This window comes from Hylobates moloch, unplaced genomic scaffold, assembly GCF_009828535.3.
Source record: "Hylobates moloch isolate HMO894 unplaced genomic scaffold, HMol_V3 SCAFFOLD_10, whole genome shotgun sequence".
In the NCBI taxonomy this organism is placed as follows: Eukaryota; Metazoa; Chordata; class Mammalia; order Primates; family Hylobatidae; genus Hylobates; species Hylobates moloch.
In genome coordinates this window covers 95,050,361-95,065,450 of record NW_026652285.1, presented here as the reverse complement: position 1 = coordinate 95,065,450, position 15,090 = coordinate 95,050,361, and the positions used below count along the sequence as shown (strand labels likewise).

Sequence of the window (15,090 nt, the reverse complement as noted above, 5' to 3'; positions counted from 1 at the left end):
TACCTTTTAAATTATGTATGTGTGATGTCCTCTTTGTGCTAATTAAATATAAATTATGGGTAATGGGCCACTATAAACTCTAATACCCAAAGATGCCTATGACACACATGATCTGATGGGTTCCTCATTTGTCATGAACTCATGTTCCTTTAATATTTTTAGCTATGCAAGAAGAGGCCTTGAAGCTGGTGTTACTGGCATTAGAAGATGGTTCTGCCCTCTCAAGGAAAGTTCTGGTACTTTTTGTTGTGCAGAGACTAGAACCAAGATTTCCTCAGGCATCAAAAACAAGTATTGGTCATGTTGTGCAACTACTGTATCGAGCTTCTTGTTTTAAGGTAAGCATTAAGTATCTATGTAAAGACATGCCTGTTTGTGAGACAGAGACTTCCTGAAATTCATGTTACCCAGTCTAGAGGCCCTAGCAATGCAGAATGCTTACAAGAGTTGAGAGGAAACTTTCCTTCTGCATAGATTGTATCTGTGATACCACCTTTTGGTAGTACCCGTTACTATCTATTGGCAAAATAAGAGCATATATGTGAAAATGTTAGTAACAGAAAGAACATAAGGAAATCATTTGGTAAACTTGACTCTTATCAAGTAAAAGTGGACTGCAGAAGCCTCATTTCTTTACATTTAGTGTCTTTCTTAAAAGGAAATCAGAGACTATATTGGAAACTTCGTAAGGAGTATGTAAACTTTGTAACCCATTATTATTTTTGTTATCTCATTCTCTGTAGTGATTAGATTAACACCTTTAATCTGAAAATGGCCTACATGTTATCTCAGATACAACCAGGAAATGGAAAGTTGAGGAGTTTGGCTTACTCTGCTTTTAGATGTTGTTTTTTGTTTAGTGGAAAGGGTAGGGAAGAACCCCAAGATATTTTAAAATGTAGTTTCATTGTCTAATAGTCTAGCAGGTAGTGACAGATACTGAAAGCAAGGTGAATCCTTAAAGTGTTTTTATGATCTAAGAGTGTAGGTTGCTGGCTGGGTCTTGAGAAAGGCTCATGTACTTGGAAATAGAAAGGCCTATTGGCTTCTATGAAAGTAAAACATTTAAATTTGAAACAAAAGCTTATTTAGGTTATTTTGTTGGTTTTATAGCCCCCAAGAGTGAAAATAGTACAGACAGAAAAATGTTTCTTTGGCAGACCACTTAGTTTGAGGTAACAGGTAGTTGATAATAGAAATGTGTTGAAGTGAATTCATTTAATTCCACTAATGAGGCTTGGACACCATCTGCCTCATAGTCATAGTGTTTAGTTTCATGCTCTTAGGGCAACAATTGAAATTAATCTCTGGTTCCACACACAACCTCACTAGGCCCTGTAAAACTCTGTACTTTTTGAATGTATAGTTTTTTACTACTTAAGTAGAAATTAAAGCTATATAAATACCCTGATGATAATTTCTCTGGTACCAGAAAATTTCTTTTCATTTTTTTTTTTTTTTTAAAGCAACAGACTTTTGCTCTGTTCCTTAGGCTGGAGTGCAGTGGTGCCATCATAGTTCACTGCAGCCTTGAACTCCTGGGCATAGGCCATCCTCCTGCCTCAGCCTCCCTAGAAAATTTCTTAATTATCATGTGGTAGTGGTAATATATGCCTACCTATTAGCTGGATTCCTTGCTTGTCTACCTTTATCCTCTGTTGTTACCAAAGTGATGTTTTTTAAAGCATAAATCTGATCATGTCACTTCTCTGCTTAAAAATCCTCAATCAGCTCTGTGCAGTGGTTTATACCTGTAATCCCAGCACTTTGGGAGGCCAAAGCGAGAGGATTGCTTGAGCCCAGAAAGTCAAGGCTACAGCGAGCCTAGATCGTGCCACTGCACTCCAGCCTGGGTGACAAAGACCCTGTCCTCCCCGTCCCCACCCCTGCAAAAAAAGTCAGTGGTTTCATATTCCCTTCATAATAATATCCAAATTTCCCGTCGTAGTATATAATGCCCTCTATTCTTCTCTAGCCTATATCATACCTTAACCCTATGTGCTCTGCTTTTTCATGTTTCTATTTCACCACTTGCTTCTCTTTTAAAAATTCTGTTTCTCCCCCTTCTCTTTTTTCCTTTTTTTTTTTTTTTGAGACAGAGTCTCACTCTGTCCCTCACGCTGGAGTGCTGTGATGCTATCTCAGCTCACTGCAACCTCTGCCTCCTGAGTAGGTGGGAGTACAGGTGCCTGCCACCACCGTGCCTGACTAGTTTTTATATTTTTATTTGAGATGGGGTTTCACCATGTTGGCCAGGCTGGTCTCAAACTCCTGACTTCAAGTGATCTGCCCACCTCAGCCTCTCAAAGTGATGGGATTACAGGCATGAGCCACCATCCCTGGCCTCCTCACCTTTCTTTGCTCTGGAAACTCCTGTTTATTGTGCGCAAATCAATTCATGTAGCTTTCAGCTGGGAGAAGCCTTTCTGAAATCCCTTTCTTCTCCCTAATTTAATTCCCTTTCCTCTTTGTTGCCATCAAACCTTATAACTTTTACTATAATTTTCTACTTACAAGTTTCTCTTTCTTACTAGTGGCTGAAATCATTGAAGGCAAGGATTATGTATTTAGTTATGTAAGTTCTGTTTTGTTCCAGAAAGAATTTGTGGTCAGGACATTATCTTATCTTTGTACCTTATTTGTGTGGTGTCTGATATGTAAGTATCCCCCACCCTCCCTAAAAAGGAATAAATGAATCAGTTGAAGGGAGAGAACACAGACCAATTCTGATGAGTTTCTTTTTCTCTTTTCTATTTTTTAGGTTACCAAAAGAGATGAAGACTCTTCCCTAATGCAGCTGAAGGAAGAATTTCGGAGTTACGAAGCATTACGCAGAGAACATGATGCCCAAATTGTTCATATTGCTATGGAAGCAGGACTCCGTATTTCACCTGAGCAGTGGTCCTCTCTTTTGTATGGTGATTTGGCTCATAAATCACACATGCAGTCTATCATTGATAAGGTTTGTGAAATTAGAGATGCTGATGTTCTATCATTGCTGTTACATTGAAGAGTATTAGAATATTCTAAAGAGTCTATACACAAACAGTTGGAGATTCCTATGTTTTTAATTGTCAGACTCTTATAAATTATCCTTGTTTTCTTTTTATTTTTCTACTTGCAAAATAAAGGGATGCAATAGGGAAACAAATACATGATACTAGCATAAAAGCAATGAGGCTTACAAAGTTTCAAGCTTATCTATATTCTGACCTCAGAGAGTTAATACAGTTTATAAGTTTTCTAAGTGTCTAATGATGAATTTCATAGGGCAGATTCTGAGTTGAAAATTTAATTCATCACTGATACTCCTACTATGGAATCTGAAGACACTTGAAAACCTATTAAATATGTTGATAAATTGAAAGTATTTGAGTATAAATGTGTCATAAGAACCAAAGTAAAAAGCATTCTCATTTCTGTTTGTTAGCTACAGTCTCCAGAGTCATTTGCAAAGAGTGTCCAGGAATTGACAATTGTTTTGCAACGAACAGGTGACCCAGCTAACTTAAATAGACTGAGGCCTCATTTAGAGCTTCTTGCAAACATAGACCCTAATCCAGGTATGTGGGAATATGCTCAGTTGCTTATATTTTTTTCTACTTTTGAGGTGAATAACACAAGAGAATTACTGCTAACATTCTTCCCCCCCAACCCCCATGCCCTTGGTGGCTTGTTTTAGATGCTGTTTCACCAACTTGGGAGCAGCTAGAAAATGCAATGGTAGCTGTTAAAACAGTAGTTCATGGCCTTGTGGACTTCATACAAAATTATAGTAGAAAAGGCCATGAGACCCCTCAGGTAAGTACATTTATTGCATTTCTGACTGCTATTGTTTCTAACTCAGTTTCATCCTGAACATCTTAACAAGCTGTTTTGTTAATTGGACTCCGTATGTGACTCATTAAGTTTTTATCATCTCTGTTCTTTTGGGAGGAACCCAGTTTTTAGTGTACTTGGTAAACATTTCATAGCACAGCAAGAGTTTAGAGGGTATCTTGGGTCTGAGTGTACTTCATTACAGAATATTTTTGACCAAATGTAGATAATTGATTCCAAACATTTTGTCTAATTCTTTTCTACTGTGGGAAATTGTCATTTTTTTTCTGTATTGAATTTCTATATGTAAATTTATGGAATTTGAATTTTCTTTTTTTTTTTTTTTTTTTTTTAGACGAAGTCTCACTCTGTTGCCCAGGCTGGAGTGCAGTGACCCTATCACAGCTCACTGCAACATCTGCCTCCTGAGTTCAAGTGATTCTCCTGCCTCAGCCTCCCAAGTAACTGAGATTACAGGCAAGCGCCACCATGCCCTGCTAATTTTTATATTTTTTGTAGAGAGGGTTTTACCATGTTGGCCAGGCTGGTCTCAAACTCCTGACCTCAGGTGATCTGCCCACCTTGGCCTCCCAAAGTGCTCGGGCCGAAATTTGAATTTTCAAGATAATTTTCAATGTACTTTAGAAGTTAAGATATTATCAGGCCAGGCGCCGTGGCTCACACTTGTAATCCCAGCACTTTGGGAGGCCGAGGCGGGCAGATCACGAGGCCAGGAGATCGAGACCACGGTGAAACCCCGTCTCTACTAACAATACAAAAAAATTAGCTGGGCGTAGTGGCGGGCGCCTGTAGTCCCAGCTACTCAGAGAGGCTGAGGCAGGAGGATGGCATGAACCCGGGAGGCAGAGCTTGCAGTGAGCCAAGATTGTGCCACTGCACTCCAGCCTGGGTGACAGAGCGAGACTCCGTCTCAAAAAAAAAAAAAAAATCCTGGCCAGGCACGGTGGCTCACGCCTGTAATCCCAGCACTTTAGGAGGTTGAGGTGAGTGGATCACTTGAGGCCAGAAGTTCGAGACCAGCCTGGCCAACATGGTGAAACCCCATCTCTACTAAAAAAAAAATACAAAAATTGGCCAGGCATTGTGGTGGATGCCTGTAATCCCAGCTACTGAGAAGGTTGAGTTAGGAGAATTGCTTGAACCTGGGAGATGGAGGCTACAGTGAGCCGAGATCGCACCACTGCACTCCAGCCTGGGCGACAGAGTGACTCTTGTCTCCAAAAATATAAAATAAAAAGAAGTTAAGATATAATCCTTTATACTAATAACTTCTATTTAATAAGTTATTATGAGCCATTCACTACATTCAATGTTTTACATGTATTATTTCTTACCCTCACGGCCACCTGCAATGTAGTTGCTATTTCCAAGCTGAAATTCAAAGAGGTTAAATAACATAAGATTGTGCTGTTAGGGGGCTGGGCGCAGTGGCTTGTGCCTATAATCCCAGCACTTTGCGGGGGTGAGGCGGGCAGATCACGGGGTCAGGAGATCGAGACCATCCTGGCTAACATGGTGAAACCCCATCTCTACTAAAAATACAAAAAATTAGCCGGGCGTGGTGGCAGGCGCCCGTAGTCCCAGCTACTTGGGAGCTCCCTGAGGCAGGGAGAATGGCCTGAACCCGGGAAGTGGAGCTTGCAGTGAGCCGAGATGGCGCCACTGCACTCCAGCCTGGGCAACAGAGCAAGGCTGTGTCTCAAAAATAAAAAAAAATAAAAAATGAAAAAGATTGTGCTGTCAGAGCTGGGATCAAACCTACATTTTGTACTCTTCTCTCCTTAGAAGATATTATAACTTAAAATATTAAAACCATGTTTTCATCTTAGGCTCATAAGAATAAGAATGTATTAGATTTTGTTGCAAATTGTAGAAGTAATAGTGAAATTTTAATATTCTGCCTCATTGTGTGAACTCAAATAGTTCAAGCCTGAGAGTTGTACCCTCAAGCTGACAAGTGAATTGGTAATTTTTCACTTCTAGGGGGAATTGTATTCTACCTTTTCTGAGAAAGTTTAGACAAAGCTTTTGGTTTTTTTTAATGCTTTTTAAAATTGTTTGATTTTGGTAGCAGAATTTTAAGACAGCAATAAATTGATGAAAAAATATTTTCTTTTTCTGGGCATTCTGTTAACTAATGAATAAATGGACATAACATTTGAACCAGTTTCGAATAATCTTCAGAAGGAATATCTAAAGTGCCAACTCAGGGTTATGTCACATAACTCACAACAGGAAACAATGGAATATTAGTTGTTTCAGCACAAGAATTACTTGTCTAATGTGAAAAAGAATTAAAGGTGTAATTATAAAGTTCTGAACTTCCTAGAGTGAATAACAAATGGAATCTTCACTTTGCCACTCATTGAATGTGTTCCATTTTTGTAGCCTCAGCCAAACAGCAAATACAAGACTAGCATGTGCCGAGATTTGCGACAGCAAGGGGGTTGTCCACGAGGAACAAATTGTACATTTGCCCATTCTCAGGAAGAGCTTGAAAAGTAAGTGTTGAGAATTCTGTTTCATATGGGTTTCATTTTTGATTTTTATGGCAGTGTTATATACAGTCCTGAAGTTTGTGATGACTTTCAGAAATGCAAGTTAAGGGCTGGGCACCATGGCTCATGCCTGTAGTCCCAGCACTTTGCGGGGCTGAGGCAGGAGGATTGCTTGTGCTCAGGAGTTTGAGACCAGCCTGGCCAAGATAAGAAGACCCCCGTCTCTATAAAAAATTTAAAAATTAGCTGTATGGCCCACAACTGTGGTCCCAGCTGCTCAAAAGGCTGAAGTGGAAGGATTGCTTGAACCTCAGAGGTCAAGGCTACAGTGAGTGTGTTCATGCCACTGCATTCCAGCCTGAGGGACACAGCAAGACTCTGCCTCAAAACAAAACATTTAAGATCTGGGTACAAGATTAACATAAGTGATTTAGAACTTTACTCAATGGTCATATTTTGAGACCATTTTATAGCTGGAATCCATATTTATACTGAGCACCTGTGTAGAATGAAAATACTTGCATTCTTATTAGCTCAGATTCAGTTAAACCTAGGAGCAAAGTCTCAGGCAAAATGGTAAAGCAGATATATATCCTTTTTATGGCTTTTGGTTTTTTTAACATTCTTTTTCCCTGTATATTCTTTCTCTTCTCCTATGGTTAACCCCTTTTTCTATGTCCCTTTACCCGAGACATAAAAGTTAATGTATATAAGGTTTAATACTATTATCCAATTTTTGTTTTTTTTTTGAGACGGAGTCTTGCTCTGTCACCCAGGCTGGAGTGCAGCAGCGCGATCTCGGCTCACTGCAAGCCCCGCCTCTCGGGTTCCCGCCGTTCTCCTGCCCCAGCCTCTCCGAGTAGCTGGGACTACAGGCGCCCGCCACCACACCCGGCTAATTTTTTTTTATATATTTTTAGTAGAGACGGGGTTTCACCGTGGTCTCCATCTCCTGACCTCGTGATCCGCCCGCCTCAGCCTCCCAAAGTGCTGGGATTACAAGCGTGAGCCACTGCGCCCGGCCTTGTTGTTTTGTTTTTTAACTAAGACTTTCATTATTAAGACCTCACCAAAAAATTGATCCCAGCCTTTCTACTTTCTGCTGGCCAGTGTATCAACTTTTGTTTTTTTTTTTTTTTTGAGATGGAGTCTTGCTCTGTCACCCAGGGTGGAGTGCAGTGGCATGATCTTGGCTCACTGCAACCTCTGCCTCCCCCGTTCAAACGATACTCCTGCCTCAGCCTCCTGAGTAGCTGGAACCACAGGCACCCACCACCACGCCTGGCCAATTTTTGTATTTTTAGTACAGACGGGGTTTCACCATGTTGGCCAGGTGGTTCTCAAACTCCTGACCTCAAGCGATCTGCCTGCCTTGGCCTCCCAAAGTACTGGGATTACAGGCGTGAGCCACCACGCCCGCCCTGTCTATCAACTCTTTGTGGGCACATTCATTTTGTTTTTAGATACTTTAAACAAACTGAGCTAATTTTCTCCCATACGTCCTCCTCCTGCCTTCCATTGTACTCATCTCATGTACCCTGTTTAGCCATTCAGCCTGTTACATATGCTGTGTTATAATAATCATCTTTGTCAGCTGTCCTTCCTTCAGCTTTTTCTGCTTAATCAGTCAAAAAGTTCCGCCAATTCATCTCCCTATATATTTCTCAATTCTTTCTTCTTCTTTCCATCCTTATGATCCAAGCTGTCATCTCCTTTTCTCGATCCCTTGTTGCCTTCTAACTAGTCTTAAATCTCTCGCTGTCCACCCCTTTCCCATTATTTCCCTTAAAACAAATATTTTAAAAGCACAGATTTACTCATACTACCCTTCTTTACCTAAGCCTTTGATAGCCTCTCATTGTCCCGTAGATTAAGATATAAAATCTGTGTTGTGGTCTCTAAGACCCTGCATCATCTAATCTGTGTCTGCCTTTCTGATCTCATTACACAACACTAATTGTACTCAAGCCACACTGACCTTCTCTCAGTTTGTGGTATGCACTCTGCTCTTTCCCACCTCAGGTCTTTTACATAATGCTGTTACTCCTAGCCTTGCCTTTGAGACCTTTCCTTTGTCTAACTCATTCTTCACTTTTTCAGGGTAATTCCCCTGACACTTCATACTAACCAGCTTCCTCTTTCAAACACTTATCACATAAAATTAATTAGTGGCCTATTTTAGAGCTTGACAAACTTCTTTATGAAGTCCAGATAGCAAACATTTTTGGCTTTGTGGGCCACAGAATCTGTTACAACCACTCAGCAGTGCCATTGTAGCAAAAAAACAGCCGCAGACAGTGCATAAATTGGGCATGGCTGTAAACTTTATTTATAAAAACACTTTACAGAAACTATGGCCCATAATCTGTTTATTAAATGTTTGTCTACTTTACATAGGTGTAACCCCCATGGACTATATCTTCATTGTTGTCTCCTTTCCTCAGTGGCTAGCCTGGGCACTGTACATAATGAGCTCTACAAGCAGCAGCAGTGTGATAGAAGATAAGTGTGTGTGCAGTGAAAAGAGCAGAAACATGCTTCTCTTCTCAGTTTTCTTCCCACTTGAAGAGCCTAGAGAAGAGGATACAGGAGTCCTAAGGAAAAAAGATGCTGTTTGCACCCAGTCGAACTAGTTCTATATACAGAATTTCACATCAAGATAATTAGGGAGACTCCAGGAAATATATTCAGCTTGTCCGTACCTGAAATAGAGCTTTTTAGCTAAAAGGGGAGCTTTTGAGAAAGTTAGACTAAAAAAGTCAGAGAAGAAACTGTGGTTTCATTGCCATTCCACCCTCAGTTAGTGCCCAGGCTGAAAATCCATTTTCTTCTCTCTCATACCTTCAAACAGACTTCACATTCTTCATCTGCAGTACCTAGTTCAGAACTTTATTATCTTTTGCCAGACTTGTAATAGCAGCAGTAAAAATAATAATAGCCAAACTAGGTGTGGTGGCTCATGCCTGTATTCCCAGCAGTTTGGGAGGCAAAGGCAGGAGGATACCTTGAGTCCAGGAGTTTGAGACCAGCCTGGGCAACATAGTGAGACCTCACCTCTACAAAAATAATAAACAAAATTGGCTGAGCATAGTGGCACACGCCTGTCATCTTAGCTACTCAGGAGGCTGAGGTGGGAGGATCGCTTGAACTCGGGAGGTCAAGTTTGCCATGAACTGAGATTATACCACTGTATTCCAACCTGGGCAACAGAGCAAGACTGTCTCAAAAATATAAATAAAAAATAATAAAATAAATAATAAATATATAAAATATCACTCATTCAAAAATAATAATGGCAAAATTATTGGTCACATTTTTAGTGTTTCACATGGTAATCCAGTTGGTTTAACTGCTTCAGTGGCTTTTTATCCAGTATCTTCCTATATCTCAACCTGTCTTTTCCATATCCACTGTTTTCTTTTTAAAATGTGTGTCTCCTTTAAATTCTTAATTAGTTCCTCAGTACATCACAGAATCTCATCCTGATTTTATTCTCTAGCTCTACTCCGCCATTTGTATACTTTATTTTTAAGGTATATTCAATTAATCACTGTTGATTACTATATAAATTTCTTTTACTCTTCTTTTCGCTTGTCTATATTGTTTGTTCCATATTGTATTTTTTCTCTCTTCATCTGGAGAGCTATTTCTAATCATACTCAGATATTACCTTCCCTCCGCAGACTTCCCTAGGCAGTGTTAATTGCATCCTTCACAGTGCTGCCATAGCACTCCATACATAGTAGTTTAAAAATTATGGTATAGTTAGCTGGGTGTAGTGGCAGGCACCTGTAATCCCAGCTGCTTGGGAGGCTGAGGCAGGAGAATGGCTTGAACTTGGGAGGCAGAGGTTGTGGTGAGCCAAGATCGCACCACTGTACCCCTGTGTGGATGACAGAGCAAGATTCTGTCTCAAAAAAATAAACAAATAAAAATAAATAAATATTATGGTATAGTTATAAAACTACAGTATTATAATTGTTTATTTACATGTGTGTTTTCACTGGACTTCATTTATCTCACGGGTTATTAATCTTTTTTTTTTTTTGAGACAGAGCCTCACTCTGTAGTGCAGTGGTATGATCTTGGCTCACTGCAACTTGCGCCTCCCGGGCTCAGGCGATTCTCCCACCTCAGCCTCTCGAGTAGCTGGGACCACAGACACACGCCACCATGCCTGGCTAAATTTTTTTTGTATTTTTGTAGAGATGGAGATTCACCATGTTGCCCAGGCTGGTCTCGAACTCCTGAGCTCAAACAATCTGCCCACCTCAGCCTCCCAAAGTGCTAGGATTACAGGCGTGAGCCATGGTGCCTGGCAAGGGTTATTCATCTTTATATTTCCTGCATCTAGAAAATACCTGATAGATAAACTCAGTATATTTATGTGGAGGAGCAAATAATACACAGTTCTTACTTCTTATTTCCAGCCAGCTTCACACTCTATTGCTGTTTAAATAAACAGAGATAATACAAAGGATTAGAAAAGTAGGTGATGTGACTGTCCTTTCAGTTTAAAAAATACATATTGCTACCTCACTCTGAGCTTTTCAAGGATAGGCTGTTTGTCTTAGTTCACGTAACACCAGAAATTCAGCAAATGTTTGTTCAACTTAAATAAATTAATTTTACCTATATTTTCTTTCTCTATTATACACCCCTCTAACCAAACAAAATGTGGATGCCCAATAATCCCTTCTTAAACTACGTATTTATCATATGTAAACATAAATATGTAGAATAAATATTATGTAGATATGTGGATATGTTTTAGAACTAGGATGTTGGGGTTATGTTCCTAAGAATTGCTACATTCTGGGGAGTGTCAAAAGCGAGGGATCAACCAACTCAACAAATAGTGGCCAGGAGCAGTCGCTCATGCCGGTAATCCCAGCACTTCGGGAGGCCAAGGCTGGTGGATCACTTGAGGTCAGGAGTTTGAGACCAGCCTGGCCAGCATGGGGGAAACCCTGTCTCTACTAACAATACAGAAATTAGCCAGGCATGGTGGTGCACGCCTGTAATCCCAGCTACTGGGGAGGCTGAGGCACGAGAATTGCGTGAACCTGGGAGGTGGAGGTTGCAGTGAGCACCACTGTACTCCAACCTGGGTGACAGAGTGAGACTTTCTCTCAAAAAAAACTATTCAAGATGTTTCTAATGGAAAAAGAGGAACAGTAAACATGTAAATAAGCAATTTTGGCCATAGCAAAGAATTTGGATTTTATTCTGGTTGCAATAAGAAGTCATTTTAGAGTTTTATTTAAATGGAATGATGAGATTTTCATTTTGTCTTAGACATATCACTCTGGTGTCTGCATGGAGACAAGAAGTTAAACCTCTATAGTGGTCCACAGGTGGGAGTTTGGTAGCTCGGGTAGGACTATAGCAATGGAAATGATGAAAAGTAAGCCGGGCGCAGTGGCTCATGCCTGTAATCCCAGCACTTTGGGAGGCTGAGGCGGGTGGATCACAAGGTCAGGAGATCGAGACCATCCTGGCTAACATGGTGAAACCCCGTCTCTACTAAAAATACAAAAAAATTAGCCAGGCCTGGTGGCGGGCGCCTGTAGTCCCAGCTACTCGGGAGGCTGAGGCAGGAGAATGGCATGAACCCGTGAGGCAGAGCTTGCAGTGAGCCGAGATCGCGCCACTGCACTCCAGACTGGGCGAGAGCGAGACTCCGTCTCAAAAAAAGAAAAGTAGTCATACTTAGGATTTTTGGAAGTAGAGCTGACAACATGGACCAATTGAATGTGGGCTATAAAGAAAAGAGAGGAATCAAGGATGACTCCAAGGTATGGAGCCTGTATAACTTAGTGGTCTCTTACCGAAACTGGAAATGCATCAGGGCAGAAAATCAGTGGTTCTCTTGGCCATATGAAGTTTGAAGCTTATTCTATATTCATGTAACAAATAATAATTGGAGGCCAGGTGAGGGGGCTCACGCCTGTAATTCCAATACTTTGAAAAGCTGAGGCAAGAAGATCACTTGAGCTTAGGAGTTTGCGACCAGCCTGGGTAACATAGCAAGACCTTGTCTCTACTACAAAAAAAAAAAAAAAATTGGCTGGGCATGGTGACTCACTCCTGCCTGGGTGGTGGAGACTCTGCCTTTAAAATAATAATAATAATTGGGCACTTAGGATGTTATGAGGCAGTGTATTATGTGCTAAAGATAGAGAGATGCAAGAAAGGCAAAATTCTTGTCCTCCAGGGGCTTACATTGTAGTAAGAAGACAGATGTGAAATAAATAAATATAGCGTAATATCTTGTAATGACAGGCAGTATGAAAAAAATACACAAAGGAGAAAAAGAATGATTGAGAAAGGGGAGATCTCTTAGATAGAAAGTGTAGGAAAGACTCTTAGAAGATACAACATTTGGCCAGATGCAGTGGCTCACGCCTGTAATCCCAGCACTTTGGGAGGCCAAGGCAGGTGGATCACGAGGTCAGGAGATCGGAACTATCCTGGCTAACGGTGAAACCCCGTCCCTACTAAAAATAGAAGAAATTAGCCAGGCGTGGTGGCAGGCACCTGTAGTCCCAGCTACTCGGGAGGCTGAGGCTGGAGAATGGCGTGAACCTGGGAGGCGGAGCTTGCAGTGAGCTGAGATTGCGCCACTGCACTGCATTCTGGGCGACAGAGTGAGACTCCATCTCAAAAAAAAAAAGAAGATAAAACATTTGAGCAGATAGTCGAAGAAGGTGCCCAAGAGAAAAAAAGATAATTACCTAAGTGAAGTCTTAGAGGAAGGCAAATGGGCTTGAGACCTAGGCCACAGGTGGTAAGACTAGCTTTAGTCAGGAACAGGAACTCATTGTCCCTTATCTTTAAGAGGAATGTGGCTACAGGTGCAGGAAGGTTACTGGAATTGGTAGAGGAAAGATAAATTATTCTCCTCTGCTTTCATCTATTTTCGTGGTTAAGTGGGAGACAATATCATCTAGCTGTAGGAGGGGTGGTTGAAAGTGGAGGGGAAAAGGCTGTTGGAGATGCGAAAATGAACTTAGTAAAGAAGCGTATTAATGAATTACTTATTTATAATTTTGAAGGGATTATAGACAGCGTGATTGCACAATTTTTCTCCAACATTTAGCTGCTTGGGAGCAGGCACAAAATAAGTACAGAATTGGATTGAGCTTTTACCAAATGAGTTATACAGAGGGAGTGGATCAAGGGAGTTAAAAATTATTTACAAGAGAGGGATTAATGGTAGATAGTGGATTCTAAGATGGGTAAGAAGGGATTTAAAAAGAATAGGGAGAGTTAGGCATGGTGGTGCACACCTGTAGTCCCAGCTACTCTGGAGGCAGAGCTGGGAGGATCACTTGCATTTAGGATTTAAGGCAGTCTAGGCAACATAGTGAGATCCTGTCTCTGAAAAGGCAGCCTTTAGCTGCCCCAATACTAAGAATCCAGTGTATATCCCTACTTGTCACTTGCTTTACCTCACTTGGTCAAGATTTTATTTCTCCTGACTCTCTTTTGAGAGGTTCATAGTCAAAACTTTATTTTTTGCTTTCTAGAGCAACCTTGTGGATTATCTCAGTTTTTTTGTTTTTTTTTTTGGAGACAGTCTTGCTCTGTCAGCCAGGCTGGAGTATAGTGGCACAATCTCGGCTCACTGCAACCTCCGTCTCCCAGGCTCAAGCAATTCTCCTGCTGCAGCCTCCCGAGTAGCTGGGATTACAGGCATGTGCCACCACTTCCAGCTAATTTTTGTATTTTTAGTAGAGACGGGGTTTCACCATGTTTGCCAGGCTGGTCTTGAACTCCTGACCTCAGGTAATCCACTCGCCTCAGCCTCCCAAGGTGCTGGGATTGCAGGTGTGAGTCACTATGCCTGGCCAAGTTTTGTTTTTTGAGGATGGAAAGCAAGGAGACACGATATTTTGTATAGGAACTCTGAGGAAAAGAATAATGAGGTTTCAGAGAGCATGTGGAGGAAGGCATAGGGATCTTTGGGCCCCTCCAGACAACCAGATTGCCTTCCTAAAATATGGGTCTGCTCATGCCCTTCCTTCTTGAAAGAAGTAATTATTGGTTTTCCTCTTATCTGTAAGATGATGCTGGCCAGGCACAGTGGCTCATGCCTGTAATCCCAGCACTTTGGGAGGCCAAGGAAGGCGGATCACTTGAGGTCAGGAGTTTGAGAACAGCTTGGCCAACATGATGAAACCCCATCTCTACTAAAAATACAAAAATTAGCCAGGTGTGGTGGCAGGCGCGTGCCTATAATGCACACCTATACTCCAGAGGCTGAGGCAGGAGAATTGCTTGAACCCGGAAAGTGGAGGTTGCAGTGAGCTGAGATCACACTATTGCACTCCAGCCTGGGTGACAAGAGCGAAACTCTGCCTCAAAAAAAAAAAAAAAAAAAAGTCGTGCAAACTGGCCATCACCTGTTTTTTTTATATTGTTACTTCACTTTTAGCCAGTCTAATCTAGGAGCACTTGTCTTTTATTGAGCATCACCTTCCTCTGCCAATGCGTACATGTTAAAGAGAAGGAGAAGAGAAGGATTGAATAATGAAGCTGTTTATAGATACCAGAGGACTAAAAGGGAAACTATTGTGAAGGCATTGCTTATTACTAACACTTTATATTTAATTACCATATGCTTATATATAATATTAATAACAGATTACTTTAGGCATATATAATTATGACCCCAAATATGTATAGTCTTCTTTCTGTTCATGAACTTAATTTTTCACCACTTTAAAAATATTGTAGGGGCTGGGCA

General features: G+C 41.0%; 1 protein-coding gene and 1 non-coding gene across 6 annotated transcripts in view; both read left to right on the top strand.

Moving 5' to 3' along the window:
• The window catches only part of RC3H2 (ring finger and CCCH-type domains 2), a 58,835-nt gene that overhangs the window by 23,284 nt on the left and 20,461 nt on the right, over window positions 1-15,090 (top strand). For all 5 annotated transcript variants that reach the window (XM_032165071.2, XM_032165067.1, XM_032165072.2 and 2 more), the window contains 5 exons: window positions 163-338; window positions 2,762-2,962; window positions 3,431-3,563; window positions 3,683-3,801; window positions 6,229-6,341. In XM_032165071.2, coding sequence (XP_032020962.1) covers window positions 163-338; window positions 2,762-2,962; window positions 3,431-3,563; window positions 3,683-3,801; window positions 6,229-6,341 — 742 coding nt within the window. The remainder of the gene's footprint in view (window positions 1-162; window positions 339-2,761; window positions 2,963-3,430; window positions 3,564-3,682; window positions 3,802-6,228; window positions 6,342-15,090) is intronic.
• On the top strand, window positions 3,233-3,343 carry LOC116476043 (small nucleolar RNA SNORD90). The gene has a single exon (XR_004250113.1). It is a non-coding gene; the product is annotated as a small nucleolar RNA SNORD90 (small nucleolar RNA).